At 36.9% G+C, this 14,583-nt stretch overlaps 1 protein-coding gene across 11 annotated transcripts in view; it reads left to right on the top strand.

Annotated features, from left to right (window-relative positions):
• MEF2C (myocyte enhancer factor 2C) overlaps nt 1-14,583 on the top strand; it is a 199,391-nt gene that overhangs the window by 93,002 nt on the left and 91,806 nt on the right. For 10 of the 11 annotated variants that reach the window (XM_054986346.1, XM_054986356.1, XM_054986353.1 and 7 more), the window contains one exon: nt 12,706-12,909. In XM_054986346.1, the coding sequence (XP_054842321.1) occupies nt 12,706-12,909 (204 nt within the window). Of the gene's footprint in view, nt 1-12,705; nt 12,910-14,583 lie in introns of those variants that run through there. The other variant, XM_054986354.1, reaches the window with a different exon arrangement.

Genomic DNA, 14,583 nt, shown 5'->3' with positions numbered 1-14,583 from the left:
GTCAGATGCATGATACACTGGCAAATCATCATGCATCTGACGAAGAGAACTTGATTCTCGAAAGCTTATGCTACAATAAAATTGGTTAGTCTTAAAGGTGCTACTGGACTCTTTTTGATTTTTATATACACATGTGTGTTGTATGGTAAAAAAAACCTGTTTTCATAACAACAACAGCAGCGATGCTTATATACCACTCTTCTATACAGATTAGTGCCCCACTCAGGGCAGTGAACAAAGTCAGCATTATTATTATGCTGTAATACAGCAGGGCTTGAGAGGACTGTCTTACTCAAGGCCACTTATTGAGTTCATGACAGTTGTGGGATTTGAACCAGCAGAGTGCTGATTTGCAATCCAGTCACTTAACCATCATGCTATGGCAAACGATTCTCCCCTTCAAAAGTCCTCCAGCCCTCTGTATGTATGCACCTGCAGTCAAGTTGCAACTGACTTATGGCAGTCCCAGCAAGGAGTTCTTTAGGCAAGTAAGGAACAGAGGTGATTTGCCAGTGCTTTCCTCTGCAGAGCAATGCCCGTCTTCCTTCCCATCCAAGTACCAGCCAAGCCCAATCCTGTTTAGCTTCCAAGATCTGACGAGATTGGGCTATACCATGCTTCCTTCCTTCCCCCTCTATCCCTAGCAGTTCTTACTTTTTTTGAAAACCATTACTCCAAAAAAAGAAGTAAGCCTGCTTGGGGAGTTCAGTGGGATGAGATTTCTCCTTCCATCTGAAATGACTAATTACAATACTGAACCAATGAACTGAGAAGCTGACTCAGAAGCAAAGATCTGCTGTGTACTTGGTTCCCAAAACTATGCCCATATCATTGTGGACAATGTTGATTTATTATGATTGAATAATATCAGGAGTCTGTATTAAGGATGCAACATTAATCAATTATATAAATCAGTGGAAAAGGTACTTCCAGTTTTTCAGACAGCAGATTTAAAAAAAAAATAACATCCATTGTGAATGACAGGAGCTATTTTAGAAAAAGCATTTCCCCGTCCCTCCCACACAGGAAAGAATACCTCTTCTAAGATGGAGCTTAATGTGACATCATTTGAAAAGAAGGGCATAGAGCTTTTTATTCAGAACTATTTTTATTGCATATGCAAATGCAATATACAATGTTGCATGCACCCACATATCCTCTAATGAAATATGCCATCAGCTGCTATCATTGCCATCCTGTTTTATAAACAGGACAAACAGTCTCTGTTTAAGGTAACTACTGTACACAGATTTGATAGGAATTGATCACAAAGAGAAACCTGTAGGTGACTATTTCATGCTCCCATTTCTGGTCTCAAGGGGTAACTAGAAAGTGTTGAACTGTAGTTCACTGACAGACTTGATTCAATTTCTTCTAACATGAGCTGTGGAAATAGATCAGTTTAGTCACTATAAACAGAGATTATCTCACACAGTGGCATGCACATCAAACACAAGCCTGTGTGGCTGGGTGTTCCTGGACCCACATCTATTGACCTTCACTTGACTGGTTCATATAAAGACACTCTGATTTCAGTACATATTCGTTCTTTTTTTATTGCATCTTACAAGTCCACTTCTCCCCCTTATACACGCTTTGGATCGCAATTTATAGCTATCCATTTTCCACTGTCCTTTTCACAGTCACTGTCCTTTCCTCTGAAAATTATAATCCCCCCCCCGATCCCTTGTTGTTAATTTGGCAGAATAAATCACCATTCTTTCCTTAAGATTCCTTCCTCAATAACTGATTGTTTTCATTGCATTTTTGAGGTTTGGTAAGCATTTCCTGCCTAAAACAGGAGCTTAAGATGCAAATGACTCAATAATATTTTTAATTGTGCAGTTTATACAGTTTATACTGTGGATCTTAATAATATGACTAAACGTATTAATAGTCCTTAATAGTCCTCTTCTTCATAATTCCTATTAATAGAATTTTAAACATAAATCTTAATTCGTCCTCAGAGCAGGGTTCCAATATTTCTTCCTCCATTCTAAACAAATCTACTTGGTTTCAGTAAAATTGACAGATAATTGTGCTTACATAAAAGAGAGATTTTTACATTATATTGTCCAGAATCATAGCATGATTGCTCTGATCACCTTAAAGTTCTCCTCACCTCAAGGTTTCCCTAGAGATGGGCATTTTTTACTGACCTGGGCTTCAGTGTGCCCTGCCGTTTGTCACTCTGGAAAATGACATCATTTTCCAGCATAACAGGGAAGTGTGGGAGAGCTTTTCCTGTGCACAGGAGCCAAGAATCCTACTGCTTCCAGACCCCTGCACCCTACTTTGGCCCCTGGGGACCCTGGGAACTGTAGTTCTTTCAGTTAAAACACCATTGGAATGGAGGTATTAAATTGATTGTAAATGGTGCGTTCCCACAGGTTAGGGTGTTTATTCTACTAAATATTATGGAGCATAATTTGGAATAAACCAGCTCTAAATAATTATTTTGATTGCATGGCTTTTAATTTTTCAGTGTGAAGAATAAAAAATAAGAGAGCAGGTCATATCAGAGAACTTTAAAAAAAACGAGAACAAATGCATAAAAAAGAAGCAATCATATTTATCTTCTAAGGTTTCGTTTGGAAAGTCCTTAGGGAGTAAGGCCTGGAGGTGGGAAGCAAAACTAAAGTCATTGTGTAGAGGAAGAAGTTGAATTCTTCCTGTTTTGACAGGAAATGGAGACAAATGTGCTTCCTGACCATTTGCTCAGTAGGGAATGAAATATTCTCTGACCTTTACCTCATGAATGCTTTAGCTTTGTTTAAATAGTAAACATGTTTTCACCCCAAACATTTATTTATATTTGTCAAAATGTCCCAAGTAAAGTATGACATCTGTCAGCCTTATTGTATATGATTGCTTTGCATCATACAAAGTAATTTGCTGTATGTGTGTTGACATGATGCAGGATGCATTTTGTTGTTAAGTAAAATATTTTCCTTTGTACTTCATATTGTAGAGTTCCCTGAGATATAATTTCAGGCCTGTTTACTTTTAAATATAGTACAAGACTGAAATTCATATTTAGTCTAGTATCTTCTTGAGCATGTAACTGTTCATGCATATAAAATTATACCAGTTACCATCATGTGTTGGTATGTCGCAAGTCTCAGTGAAAAGATGTGAGATGAAATGACATGACAAGACCAGCCCCTCAGTACTCCCTATCATGCAGTGTGGTCCTATAAAGTGCAGCTGCTGTTCCTCGTTCAAGCTCATCTACTAGTAAACATGCAGAGCGGTAAAAGTCTTTTAGAACATGTGAGATCCTAAATGCTGCTGAAGCTTATAATTTCTGATTTTTCAGAACACCTATTAATTAACATATCTTTCAGTTATCCCTCCTCCTGTTACTCTTGAAGGCAAGCGTCATAGCATAGATCAGCAATCCTGTATTTGAAAATTTAGGATGTGGGTTCTTAGAAAAATTGTAGTTTGAACAGTTTGGTTAACTCTCTGCTCTGTTGGGGGTGGGGGTGGTAAAGTTCCATTTTATTCTATCGTGTCCAGTCCATAGCACATTTAAATTGGTATATTTAGATTCAAGCCCATTTAGTTCCATTGAGGACAGTGAAACTAAATCTGTGTAAATCTTAATATTTCCATTGAACTGACTTACTTAATTGGCTGGGAGGGGGTATATATTATTTATTGCAGCCACAACTTTACAGCATCTTTCTTACAGCTCTGTTTTAGCAAATTGTGGATCAGCATGCTTGTGTCAAGGACAATGGTTCTTTTTGCAGACTATCTCAGTGCCGTCTTGTCCCCGTGAATTATGCTGAAGGATTACGAGAACATGGCAGCAGCCTGATGAAGTGTCCCTGGCTGCTCTTTTTAACGTTCCTTTCATTTAATGGGGCTGCCTGGTCATTACACAAAGGAGGATTTGTTTAGGGAGAATCCTTCAGTGATGCTGCAGACGACCACTGCTGCTGAATGTAATCATAAAGTTGAATGCAAGAAAGTCTTTGTTAAAAGACATGTGAACTAAGTGGGGGGGCAGGGGGAAGCCGTAGACACTGAGCTTGTTAAACTATGATGCTCATGTAAGTTCTCTTTGTATGGCGATGGGGCTTAGGAAGCAACTTTCTCACAATTGTAAGTTTTAAAAAAATTAAAAGCTTTTAATAATTAATACAATAAACTATTCTTTTCTTTAACTAAAATCATAAGTGCAACCATACAGAAACTTTCAGCCAACACTGTCTTTGAATAAGTAAACAGTTCAACTTGTCGGATCCCACCAAGTGATAGAGTCCTTTTTCACAATCCTTCCAATTTGAAGCAGCTGGAACCCAGGCTTCTGTCATCTTCTTGGGGAATTACAGCCCTGCAAAAATAATACAATCCTAGTAACACCAACCAGACACAATACACAAACACCACTTTTAGTCATATTTCTGATTACCTTATTCAAGATGATAAGAGCATATTAATTATTATTCAGCTTCCCAGCAACCAGCTTCTTCCTCAGCTGCCTGGCTCTAGCTACTTACTCCACCGTACTGGACTAAACCAGTTACCTCATAGGGATTACACTCAGTTTGTGTGCTTTCTAACAAAGACAGGCAGAAATATAATGACCTGGAATTTTTCTTTAAAATAAATTTTAATTTGGAAAAATTGGAAATGTATTGAAGGGGAAATTGGAAGAAATCAATGCCCTGACACAAGCTCTTTCATAGTCAGAACAAGTCTTGCATTAGTCAGGTGGAACTTCTTCCATTGATAGTCCATAAGATCCAATGCAGTGAATTGAACAATTTCGCAAATAGTATTGTTGAACTCACCGTGCAAGTTTTTAATGTCCTTTACAAGCTTTATAAAGTCATCTTTATAACAAAGAAACTTTATTTAAATATATATAGTTAAACATATTTCCCACATAATTACGATAAAATGTCATGGTATAATAGCTCCTCTAATGAAACATGATATAATAACAAAAGGAATAAGGGAGACTTTTTGAATGATGAGAGAATAAAAAGATCACATTGACTCTGTTTTTTCCCCACTATCTCAGTAGGCACCAACATTGTTATTAGGAAGTAATCCAAATTACTCCGTTAGTATATTATTTTTTCAGAAAGAGACGAGAATAGTTTTTTTGGGGGGGGGGGAGGAAGGAGGAAAACAACAACACCCTGTATCATCCCTATCACCGCAAGAGTTGATGACGCAGCTGGAACATTTGTGGGTTTTACCTTTCACCAGTAATTTTTGCTCCTACACTGAACCATTTACAGATAGGAGTGGCACAGTTCAGTTGTAATTTTAGATAAACATAAACAATGACCGAGTGCTGCTCCTTTTTTTGCTTCCACAAATTGTTGGGATGGGTTCTGGGTAGAAGAAGTCAAATTTTACCTTGTTTTACAAGGTCTCATTATATGTGAGAAGACCTTAACAGAGAACGGGTAAATTTCCTTTGTAACAAATCAAAATGCTACTTGGCCTCTGTTTCCTGTTTCTATACAAGTAGAATTCTATACAGTTAGCATACATATTTATATTTCAATAAACTCTGATCCTGTTCACGTTCATTAATATTGTAAACCTCTTCCCCTGCTGCTATTTTTGCTTTAAGTAAAGAATCATTCCCCTAACTACTTAAGCTGGTATCAGGTGTGCTGAAGATCACCCCTGTTGCCTGATGATGAGGTCCTTGTGGGAAAGCGGGCCATCATGGGACTTTTCCACACCCTCGAATGATTCCTGATTTCCTTAGCAATTGATCCCCAAGCATTGGAATTGGTTTGGGTACAGTTCTTCCACATGTCTGCCCTCTCTTTGCATTTTGAGAGTTGTGGAGTCAGTCTATTTTGTTCTGCACATGCTTTAAATAATCAAGATTTTCAAGTGAGGGTGCTGTTGTCATTGGTGACATCACAGCGCACATGCCCTTTTTATTTTTCGTGCATGCTTAGAATAGTTTATCAATATAAGGGCTGAATTTAAAAACAAAAGATTTATAGGCTACTTCCACATAGAGGTTTTTCTGTGTCTTGGAATTCAAAGAGGAGTACTATATTGGGGGAGGGGGGAAGGTGAGCTTCCACATGACATTGTGCTGTTATTGCCCTGTTTTCAGGTTTCCCCACAATCAATAAGCTTTCTCAAACCTGTTGTACTCTAATACATTTAGAAGAACCCAGTCCAAGCAGGTTAGCACGCCACCTGAAAGGCATAGTGAGCATTTTCATTCCCTACAAAGGTCCTGTTCATACCAGCCCCGTTTTCCTGCCATCATCTCTTTATGTATGCAGTTTTCCAATATTTTTCCCTGCCACAATGCTGGAGGACCTTTTCTAAAACATTGGCAGTTGCTATAGGACTGTAGCACTGTAATGAACTATTACCACTTATCTATTTCCATTTTAAATTTTAAAAGAACTGTTATAGTACTATAACGCTCTAGTGCAGGCATGAAGAAAATAACAAAAAAGGGGAAGGTGGTCACCACACACCACTGGAAGCCAATGTGGAGTCATGAGTGGAAGGAAGGTAGCAGTGGAAGAGATGCAGAGAATCCTCACTGTGTAGAAATAGCTGTAGATCTCAACACCTCGCAAAGATGAGGTTGCACTCCTCAAGGAAGTTTGATCCGTGTTTAGCATAAAGGAAATGAGGAGGAATGATTTTCACATGATTTTCGTATAGGTTGTAGCATCTCATTCCCAACTAGAAGTTTCCTGTAGTTGCCAACATTTCAAAGGGCTACCCAAGTGATCCCTTTGTTCCAGATCTGGTAGAGTGATTTGTATAGTCTTGTAGAAATATAAAGAAGTCCATAAGCTTCTGTCTCCTCGTTCCTATAAGAATTTTTTTTGAGAAAGGTGATTACTTCTGTTTGACATCGGGTTGTGGCAAGCAAAATGATTATCTTTATTTTTAAAAAATGTAGAAATGATGTCACTTAATTCTTCTACTGAAATCCTCCCTCATGCTAAATCTTTTCCTCGCAAGAACTAAAAAAAAAAAAAAAGCAATAACATTGTTTTGATGTTGGGGTTATGTTTTCAATCAATAAAGATTAATTATAGAAGCTGCATTTTAAATGAATATTTAAGCATGTTTGAGATTTGTAAATGTTAACTGTACAGGAGTTATAATATAAAGTCTTCTACAGTGCTCAGCCCAGTGTTACGTCCCTCTGGATCCTACCATATTGACATTGTAGGAGTTTGAATGAGATGTATGCCTGTGTCTGAATAAGCAGTGAAATATACTGCACATATTAACCCTGTACAGAAATTATATATTTTGTATACTACATGTGTATGGAGTAGCATGGGATTGCACGCACTGGCCTACCCCCAAATATGCTACGGACATTAAAACAGCACCCTAAAAATATTTGTAAAACAGTCCTCAGGCCAAAATTAGTACATGAAACAGATAAAAAGATTTTTTTTTAAAAAACCTTAGTTGAAAGCCTAGGTAAAAATATATGTTTTACCTAAAAAAAAAGAGTATGGTAGGTGCCAGGTGAGCTTCGAGGGGGCATTCCATAGGTAAAGTGTTATCTTACCACTGAAAAGTCCATCTCTCTTCACAATATCCCTCGAAAAGAAGGCTCTTGAAGCGCTTTGTACAAAACTATTTATACCTTCTCCCACAATTTTGCAGTGATAGGGAAATGGCTTTGTTAGGTATCTGCCTCTGAGCAAGGCAAAAAGAGGTTGATAGGAGTTGTAGATTGTTTGTGTGGCTCACAATTCTTCTGGAAAATTATGTTTCTGGTTACATCCAGAGAAAGTGGAGTTTAAGTAGATAAATGTTGCAGTTCCAATGATGAACACATGCCACCCACCAAACGATCATATGCAGTAGCGGAACCTCTTTACTTTTGTTCACAGGGCTCCCTGAACTCCAAGCCTTTTATGGGTTTTAGGAACTGAGGAAGTCAGGGAAAGATCTGCTCCTACGAGCAGTTCATAGGATTCGGCTATCTTTTTTTATCTTCTGTGGAAGCGACAGAGGCAGTCACCAATACGTGTATTATAAATAAACAAGTGTGGGACCAGCAAGAACTTGTGTGGGACCTTTTGCAGGGCTGTTTAAGACTTCCAGGTAGTGGTGGTGATGTATCAGATAGAGTGTAGGAAAAGTATCCAGAGAGACCTTGGTTTGAATCCCCATTTCTAACATGGCAGGTTGCTGGGTGACCTTGGGCCCATCACAGACTCTCAGCCTGGCCTACCTCACAGGGTCATTCCTGTGAGACAATGGAAGAGGGAAGAACAATGTTCTAACCTGCTTTGACTTCCTAACTGAGGAAAAAAGCAGGATATAAATAAATAAATGCAAATTTCTGCAATCCGCTTTTGCTTCCATCTGATGGCTTTGCTTTACAGAAATTAATGCTTGGAAGGCTTGGCAATATTGTTGTGGTTGCCTAGCAACTGCCAGCACCCACTGAAAGTTCCATCGGCATTCATTTCTTAAACCTACAAGAGTTGTTTCTGTTATTTTGGGAAGTTTTAACCCCCTATTTTTTTTAAAAAAAAAATGTTTCAGATTTTTTCTGCAACCCTGAGACTTCCTTCAGGTTTTTGGAAAATCCTCCCAATCTGTCCCTAATGTGCATCTTCAGGAATTACTTTTATGCACAACAGAGCTATCATGTTCGTTTATGGGAGTTCCATAATTTACCATAAAGCTTGCCTTTTAAATATTTTATTTAATACAATAAAATCTGCCCCTATTAGGGTCAATGTCCCATTTATATGTAGTCACCAAAGTTCTGAGTCCTATGAAGGGTAAGTCTTTCCAAAAAAAATCCAGCAAAGCCAATAGGACACCATAGTGTTTTTATATGTAGAAATTAGCCCAACCAGTTAAAATTTCTGTCTTGAGGAAAGAATCATATAGTCGGTCATCAAGACAACTTGCATTGAGACAAAGAGACAGCATGTTTTAATAATTTATTATTAATAATTAAATAAATAATAATGTATTAATTCTCTCCTGTTCAGCAAACTTGAGCCAAACTAGGTACCATGTCTGCTGCCAGTTTGATCAATACTTATCAGTTAATTTTAATTAGCTGAGTAGCTAATATGGCAGACTGAAGACCAATTACACTGTTCTAAAACTAAATATTGTTTTTTATTTATATTACTTGTGTGCATTAAAAAGTTTAACATACTTTTGTTTTAACATAATAATGTAAAAGGAAAATTCATTCTTAAAAACCTTTCAAGCTATTCTTAATAACTTCTGAAGTTCTTGAACTCTCAACAGTTACTAAAAGAATATTCATTTTATGTCAAGTGATTTTAACAGTATGAGATATTAATGATTTACAATTATATTGTTTTAAATGCAAAGAAGTTTGAAGTTTTTAATCTGTAAATGAATGGTATATTTTAAAAGAATAGTGAGATTTTCCTTTCACTTTAGAAACAGATGCTTAAAAACAGTTTTATCTCTCAGTGAACAATGGCAGCATCATTATATCATACGTTTGGAGAGGATGCTAATGAATCAGATTCTGAGCAATTAAGGTTAATTTTAAAGAAAAAATAAACCTTTTAGTTATTCTGCCTTCATTTTTAATTTTCCTTGTGATAAAAAGAAATCAAAGGCAATAGGCAGTTATAAGTCTTATGAAAATAAGTATGTGCTGGTTAGCACATTTATGTGGTCTCCCTAAATGTTCAGGAGCACCTAAAGGTAAACACAAACAGCAGCCTTAGAGATATTTCTGTCCCAAAGTGTACTTTGATGGTGAGAAGCTGTAACATGCTAAATTCTGAGGTTTCTCTGCAACAGAAACCATACTATATACAGACACTCCTCCTCCAGTACTGTGGTCTACAAGTCCGATTGAAAATAGCTTTAGATGCTGCACACTATGTGGGGTTCGTGCATCCTTCTCAATCCGTGTCCTGGGCTGGTTAACATTTTCTTTAAAAAAAATCACAAATGTACTCATGCCACTTGCAAAATATTTTTTTCATTTCCTACACTGCACAGACAGTCTGGAAAGGGCACGAAATAATCTGGTAATTTTACAATAGGTTAAAGGGTTCCCCCCCCCCCCGCCCCGCAGTATACGTTCAATTACATCAAATGAGAAAAGTCCATTCATCTTTATATGTTTAGGTAGGGTGTGGGGGGCAGGGGTTGAAATGCATATTAATATAGATTAGTGAACCATTTGAGCCCCTGTTTTGTACTCATCATCAGGGTATGAAATAGTGATAGAAAGGTGGGAGATTCCCACTGTTTCATATTTATAAATGGCATAAGAATTCTTGTCCACAATAAGGAATACGTGATTGGCGGTTGTTCTCCGTTGAAAGTGCAGCAAAGATAGGAAGATTCCTCTGGCTTTTTTTGCATTGTAATGCATAGGAATATTAATTTCCCTTTAACTTTTCTGTAGTGGGGGGATGAGCATACAAGAACCATTTCTGTCTCTGAGGTGGTGCCCTGGGAAACTGCAGTCCAGGAGGGAAAAAAATGATGCAGGCTCCCACCATCCCATGGGCAGCCCCTTAGACAGAAACAACTAGAGAAGTGGGGTGGGGACAGAGACATAAAGGTATTAGCTTCCTTACAACCCCAACATACTGTGAAAGGAGTCAGCTGTAATTAGGCAGCCTAGTTAAGCCTATATAATTCTAATGACTTCAGTTATTTAAGTATTTCCCCAGATCATGCGCTACTGAACTTGAACACTATTGTATTCATTAGCTCATAGCTATCCTATTTTATAATGCAATTCTCAAAATGTCTATGCTAAAATTAAGTATTTTAATCAGTGAGTGTAATTTGGCTTGAATCCAGACATTCTGGTTTATCTGGTTATGCTGCCCTGCAATTGGGATATACAAACTGGTTGGAATAGATTTACATGGTTTAAGACCATTTTTGTGATGTATTCTTTTGGTTTAAAATATTGGTGGTGTAAACAGAAAGATTAATATAGCAGTGTGTAAGATCACTTGTTCATCATGTAAAATAAATGGGCAGAGTGGTGACATCTAACCACTTTTTAAAAAGGTGAACTAGCTTGTGGGATTAGACAGATTTAATATCACGTTTTTCATGGCATGACCAGCTGAGATTTCATGGTAGGAAGGAGTTGCAGTTAGCTTAGCCTGCATTAGGCATATAAGAAGATAAAACAGAGGCTTTCTGATTAATGTGCAGTGGAGTCTTTTATGCCTGGGAATGATCCATGTGCAGAAGTACTTTTACTTATAGCATTAAAGAACTGATAGTAACTAATGTCTGATTAAGTAAGTAGGCTTACATCTGTTTTCAAGTTATAACACTTGGAGGTATGATTTTGCTACTAAATGCTTTATGAAACTGATATTATTATCAAGCAAACTGTTTTTTTGTGGGAGGGGGGGGACAAATATAATTGGAATAGATAGACAGGCTTACAATCTGCATATGGATCTCCTGTAGAAAGCTTGTTTTGACCAAGCTGTCTTGTTTTTTTTAACTGCAGTGGGAGAGAGAAATTTTGAGTAAAGTAAAAATGAAATATAATGACGTTGTGCTGGTCTAATTCTTGTATTGTTATAAATGTTAAAGTTGTATATTAGACCTTCAGGTGTTTAGTGCATAAAGAACTGCTGTTGTCAGACTCCTTTCCCGAGCACCACCTCTGTGTATTCCCTCATATAAAGTGGAGAATTTGCATCTCCATCTGACATTTTCCTTTGCTATAAGGCACAAGTTTGTGGGGCCTCAGGTATTCACATATCATGTAAAGTGAAAAATGTTCCTTTTGTTTATTAAGAGAACATGAATTTAATCCATTTTCTAGTGTTATTTCTAAACAGCTATTAAGAGGATCTTTCGGAAACTAGAAAGCTGACATTTTATCAAGTTCATATAGTTTTACTGGTGCATTGTCCTGACTAATAAGCTGATTTTCATTAGCTTATTAGAGCTAAAGGGCAAGGGTGAAAGAAAGATAAATACTAGCTTTATTCTGCTTTTGTTTAATATTGTATGTATCAACATACAAGTGAAAATGTTGGGACTTATATTAGCTTTTTAATTAATACCCTGATGACCCATGACAATGGGAAGTGAAATGAAATTAAAATGTTATTTTTCATATATTGGTTTGTTTTTCAGAGTTAATAGATTATGGTACTAATGGAGAGGTCACTTTAGTAGCAAGGCAGTTCTTGAGGCTCTGCAAAGTGATGTGTAAGTAAGAGCTGACCCCTCCTATGGAAGGGAATGCATTAAACCAGAAAATATTGCTATCGCTACGGGTCGTGGTGGCAACTTTTAGTAGTGGAAAGAAATATCACGCAGTGCTGACAATATATGAAAAAACTTAGGTATGGGCAACCAGTCTCTTGAACTGTATTATTACAAGAGAAGGATTTCGTGCAAAACTTAGAGCTGATAAATAAGACTGGAAACACACAGTCTAGATTAATGAAAATACTTCTTGCCTTTCTCTTCATTTTTGATTGTTCAAATGGATCCTAAAGGGTTGTGCATATTTCTTCAGTTTCTTGGCCCTCAAAACAATATTTATGTCCTGTGATGGAATTATATTTAGGTTGATTGCTTCACTCCCCCCCCCTAAATTTTTTTTAATGAAGTCTAGAGTTCAGAATAACATTTAGTGAAAACCAAGAGATCTATTTTGCAAAAAAAGACATCTGATTTCTCGCTTTGTTTATTTTCTTTCTTCTTTTTTAGGTGACATTTACAAAGAGGAAATTTGGGTTAATGAAGAAGGCTTATGAGTTGAGTGTTCTGTGTGACTGTGAGATTGCTCTAATCATCTTCAATAGCACCAACAAACTGTTTCAGTATGCCAGCACTGATATGGACAAGGTGTTGCTGAAGTATACAGAGTACAATGAGCCACATGAGAGCCGAACGAATTCAGATATTGTAGAGGTAAGAATGTTCCCCTTTGCTATTGTTTTTTGCTAAACCTGTCTGTGCAGCATGGAAACCAGTTTTGTTCTCTATATGACGATGATAAAGAATATGAAATTATTACACCGCATAATAATAAAAGATTGCATTTTTTCATCCCACTACTCACAAATAATTGAATATAGGAAAAAACATCACATTAGAGTTGCTTGATTTCACTAATTAATGTTACTTCCATTTAATGTTTAAAGAATTCCCTTCTGTCAAATGCAGATGCCTTTATCAGTGAAAATCACAACAGTTCAAATCTTTTCAGTAGCTGAAAAATGAAAAAAAAACCTATCTTAAAACAACTTAATCACAATCAGTGGATCCTTATTGCCATCAGATGTTTTGCAAAGCAGATCCAAATTAAACATTATTTCAGGATCTAACTATCAAAGTAGACCAGGTTGATTTATGATCAAAGTAAAACAGAATAGGTCTCCAAATGCTTTATAATTTCTTGAATGATGTCATTTATTCCCTTTGTAGTCCTATGACAGTACGTTATATAGTCCACTATTTCAGTTGAAAAGGGACATGGTTATAACTTATAACACAGCAGTGACTGAAGATATATCAGAAAAACATAACGGGTCCAAAATACTTTATCAGCAGTTCCAAGTAAGCTTCACTAGCTGTAGTATATGAAATAATAAACTGTACACTGCCTATGTGTAGTGTTCGTACTCATAGATTTACATGTATGTGCATTAGAGAAATGTATCCAATCCCCACTGTGAGGTTTAATTTATAGAGTTTTTGGAGTGCAATCCTAAAAAGAGTTACTCCATCTAAGCCCTTTGAAATCAAAGGGCTTAGACTGGAATAACTCTTTTTAGGATTGCACTTTTAGAGACATAACTAAATATTAAATAATAGTAACAAGCAACTTACACTAAAGAATTTAACAAAGCTTGCTCATGGATAGTAAAAAAGAACAGTGATTTAACAGGGACAGGTATTAGAAAATAGGGATTGTCATGACATATGAAGATGTAAATGGATAGCTGAGTTACCTTAGACAGCCTTAACAGTCTTCGACACTTATTTCAATGTAACGATCTCGGGGGTTTGCTGCTGATTTCACTGGAACCAGAATTTAAGTGTTTGTCTGCCTAGTGGCTTCCTAAAGTCCTGGTTCAATGTTTTAATGCAAAACCAGAAGTGCATAAACCTGTTCTGCACATACAGTTGCGCATGCACACACATCCCTTTCCTGTGAGGAATGTACTAACCACATTTCCTGGGTTTGTTGTCACTACTGATAGTGTGTGGGTGCTGGAAATGTATTGGCAGTGTGTTGCTTGGGAAACTCAAGAGCTTTTCCATCCAAATCTTTCAAAACACCTAGTCTTGAAACCACTTATTCCAGAATACTCTCACTGAAATCAATGAGAATATACTAAGTCTATCCCAAATAAATGATTTGACTGTCAGATATGTAATGGCTTTTGTATGATTCTGATTTTATTATCTTCTAGAACCCCGTCAAGATTTAGCTTCAAGACATGGCTGACAACAGATATAACTGTACTCTCTCTGCCACACTAGTGGAATTGTCTGTCATTATTTAGGCAATTAGAAAAAATATTTAAAAGTATTCCTCCTCATCTGTTCTATGCACCCCTGTGGCTTATTATGCCATAG

The sequence above is a fragment of the Eublepharis macularius genome, chromosome 8 (genome assembly GCF_028583425.1).
Source record: "Eublepharis macularius isolate TG4126 chromosome 8, MPM_Emac_v1.0, whole genome shotgun sequence".
NCBI classification, from domain to species: Eukaryota; Metazoa; Chordata; class Lepidosauria; order Squamata; family Eublepharidae; genus Eublepharis; species Eublepharis macularius.
This window is presented reverse-complemented; position numbering and strand designations above follow the sequence as displayed.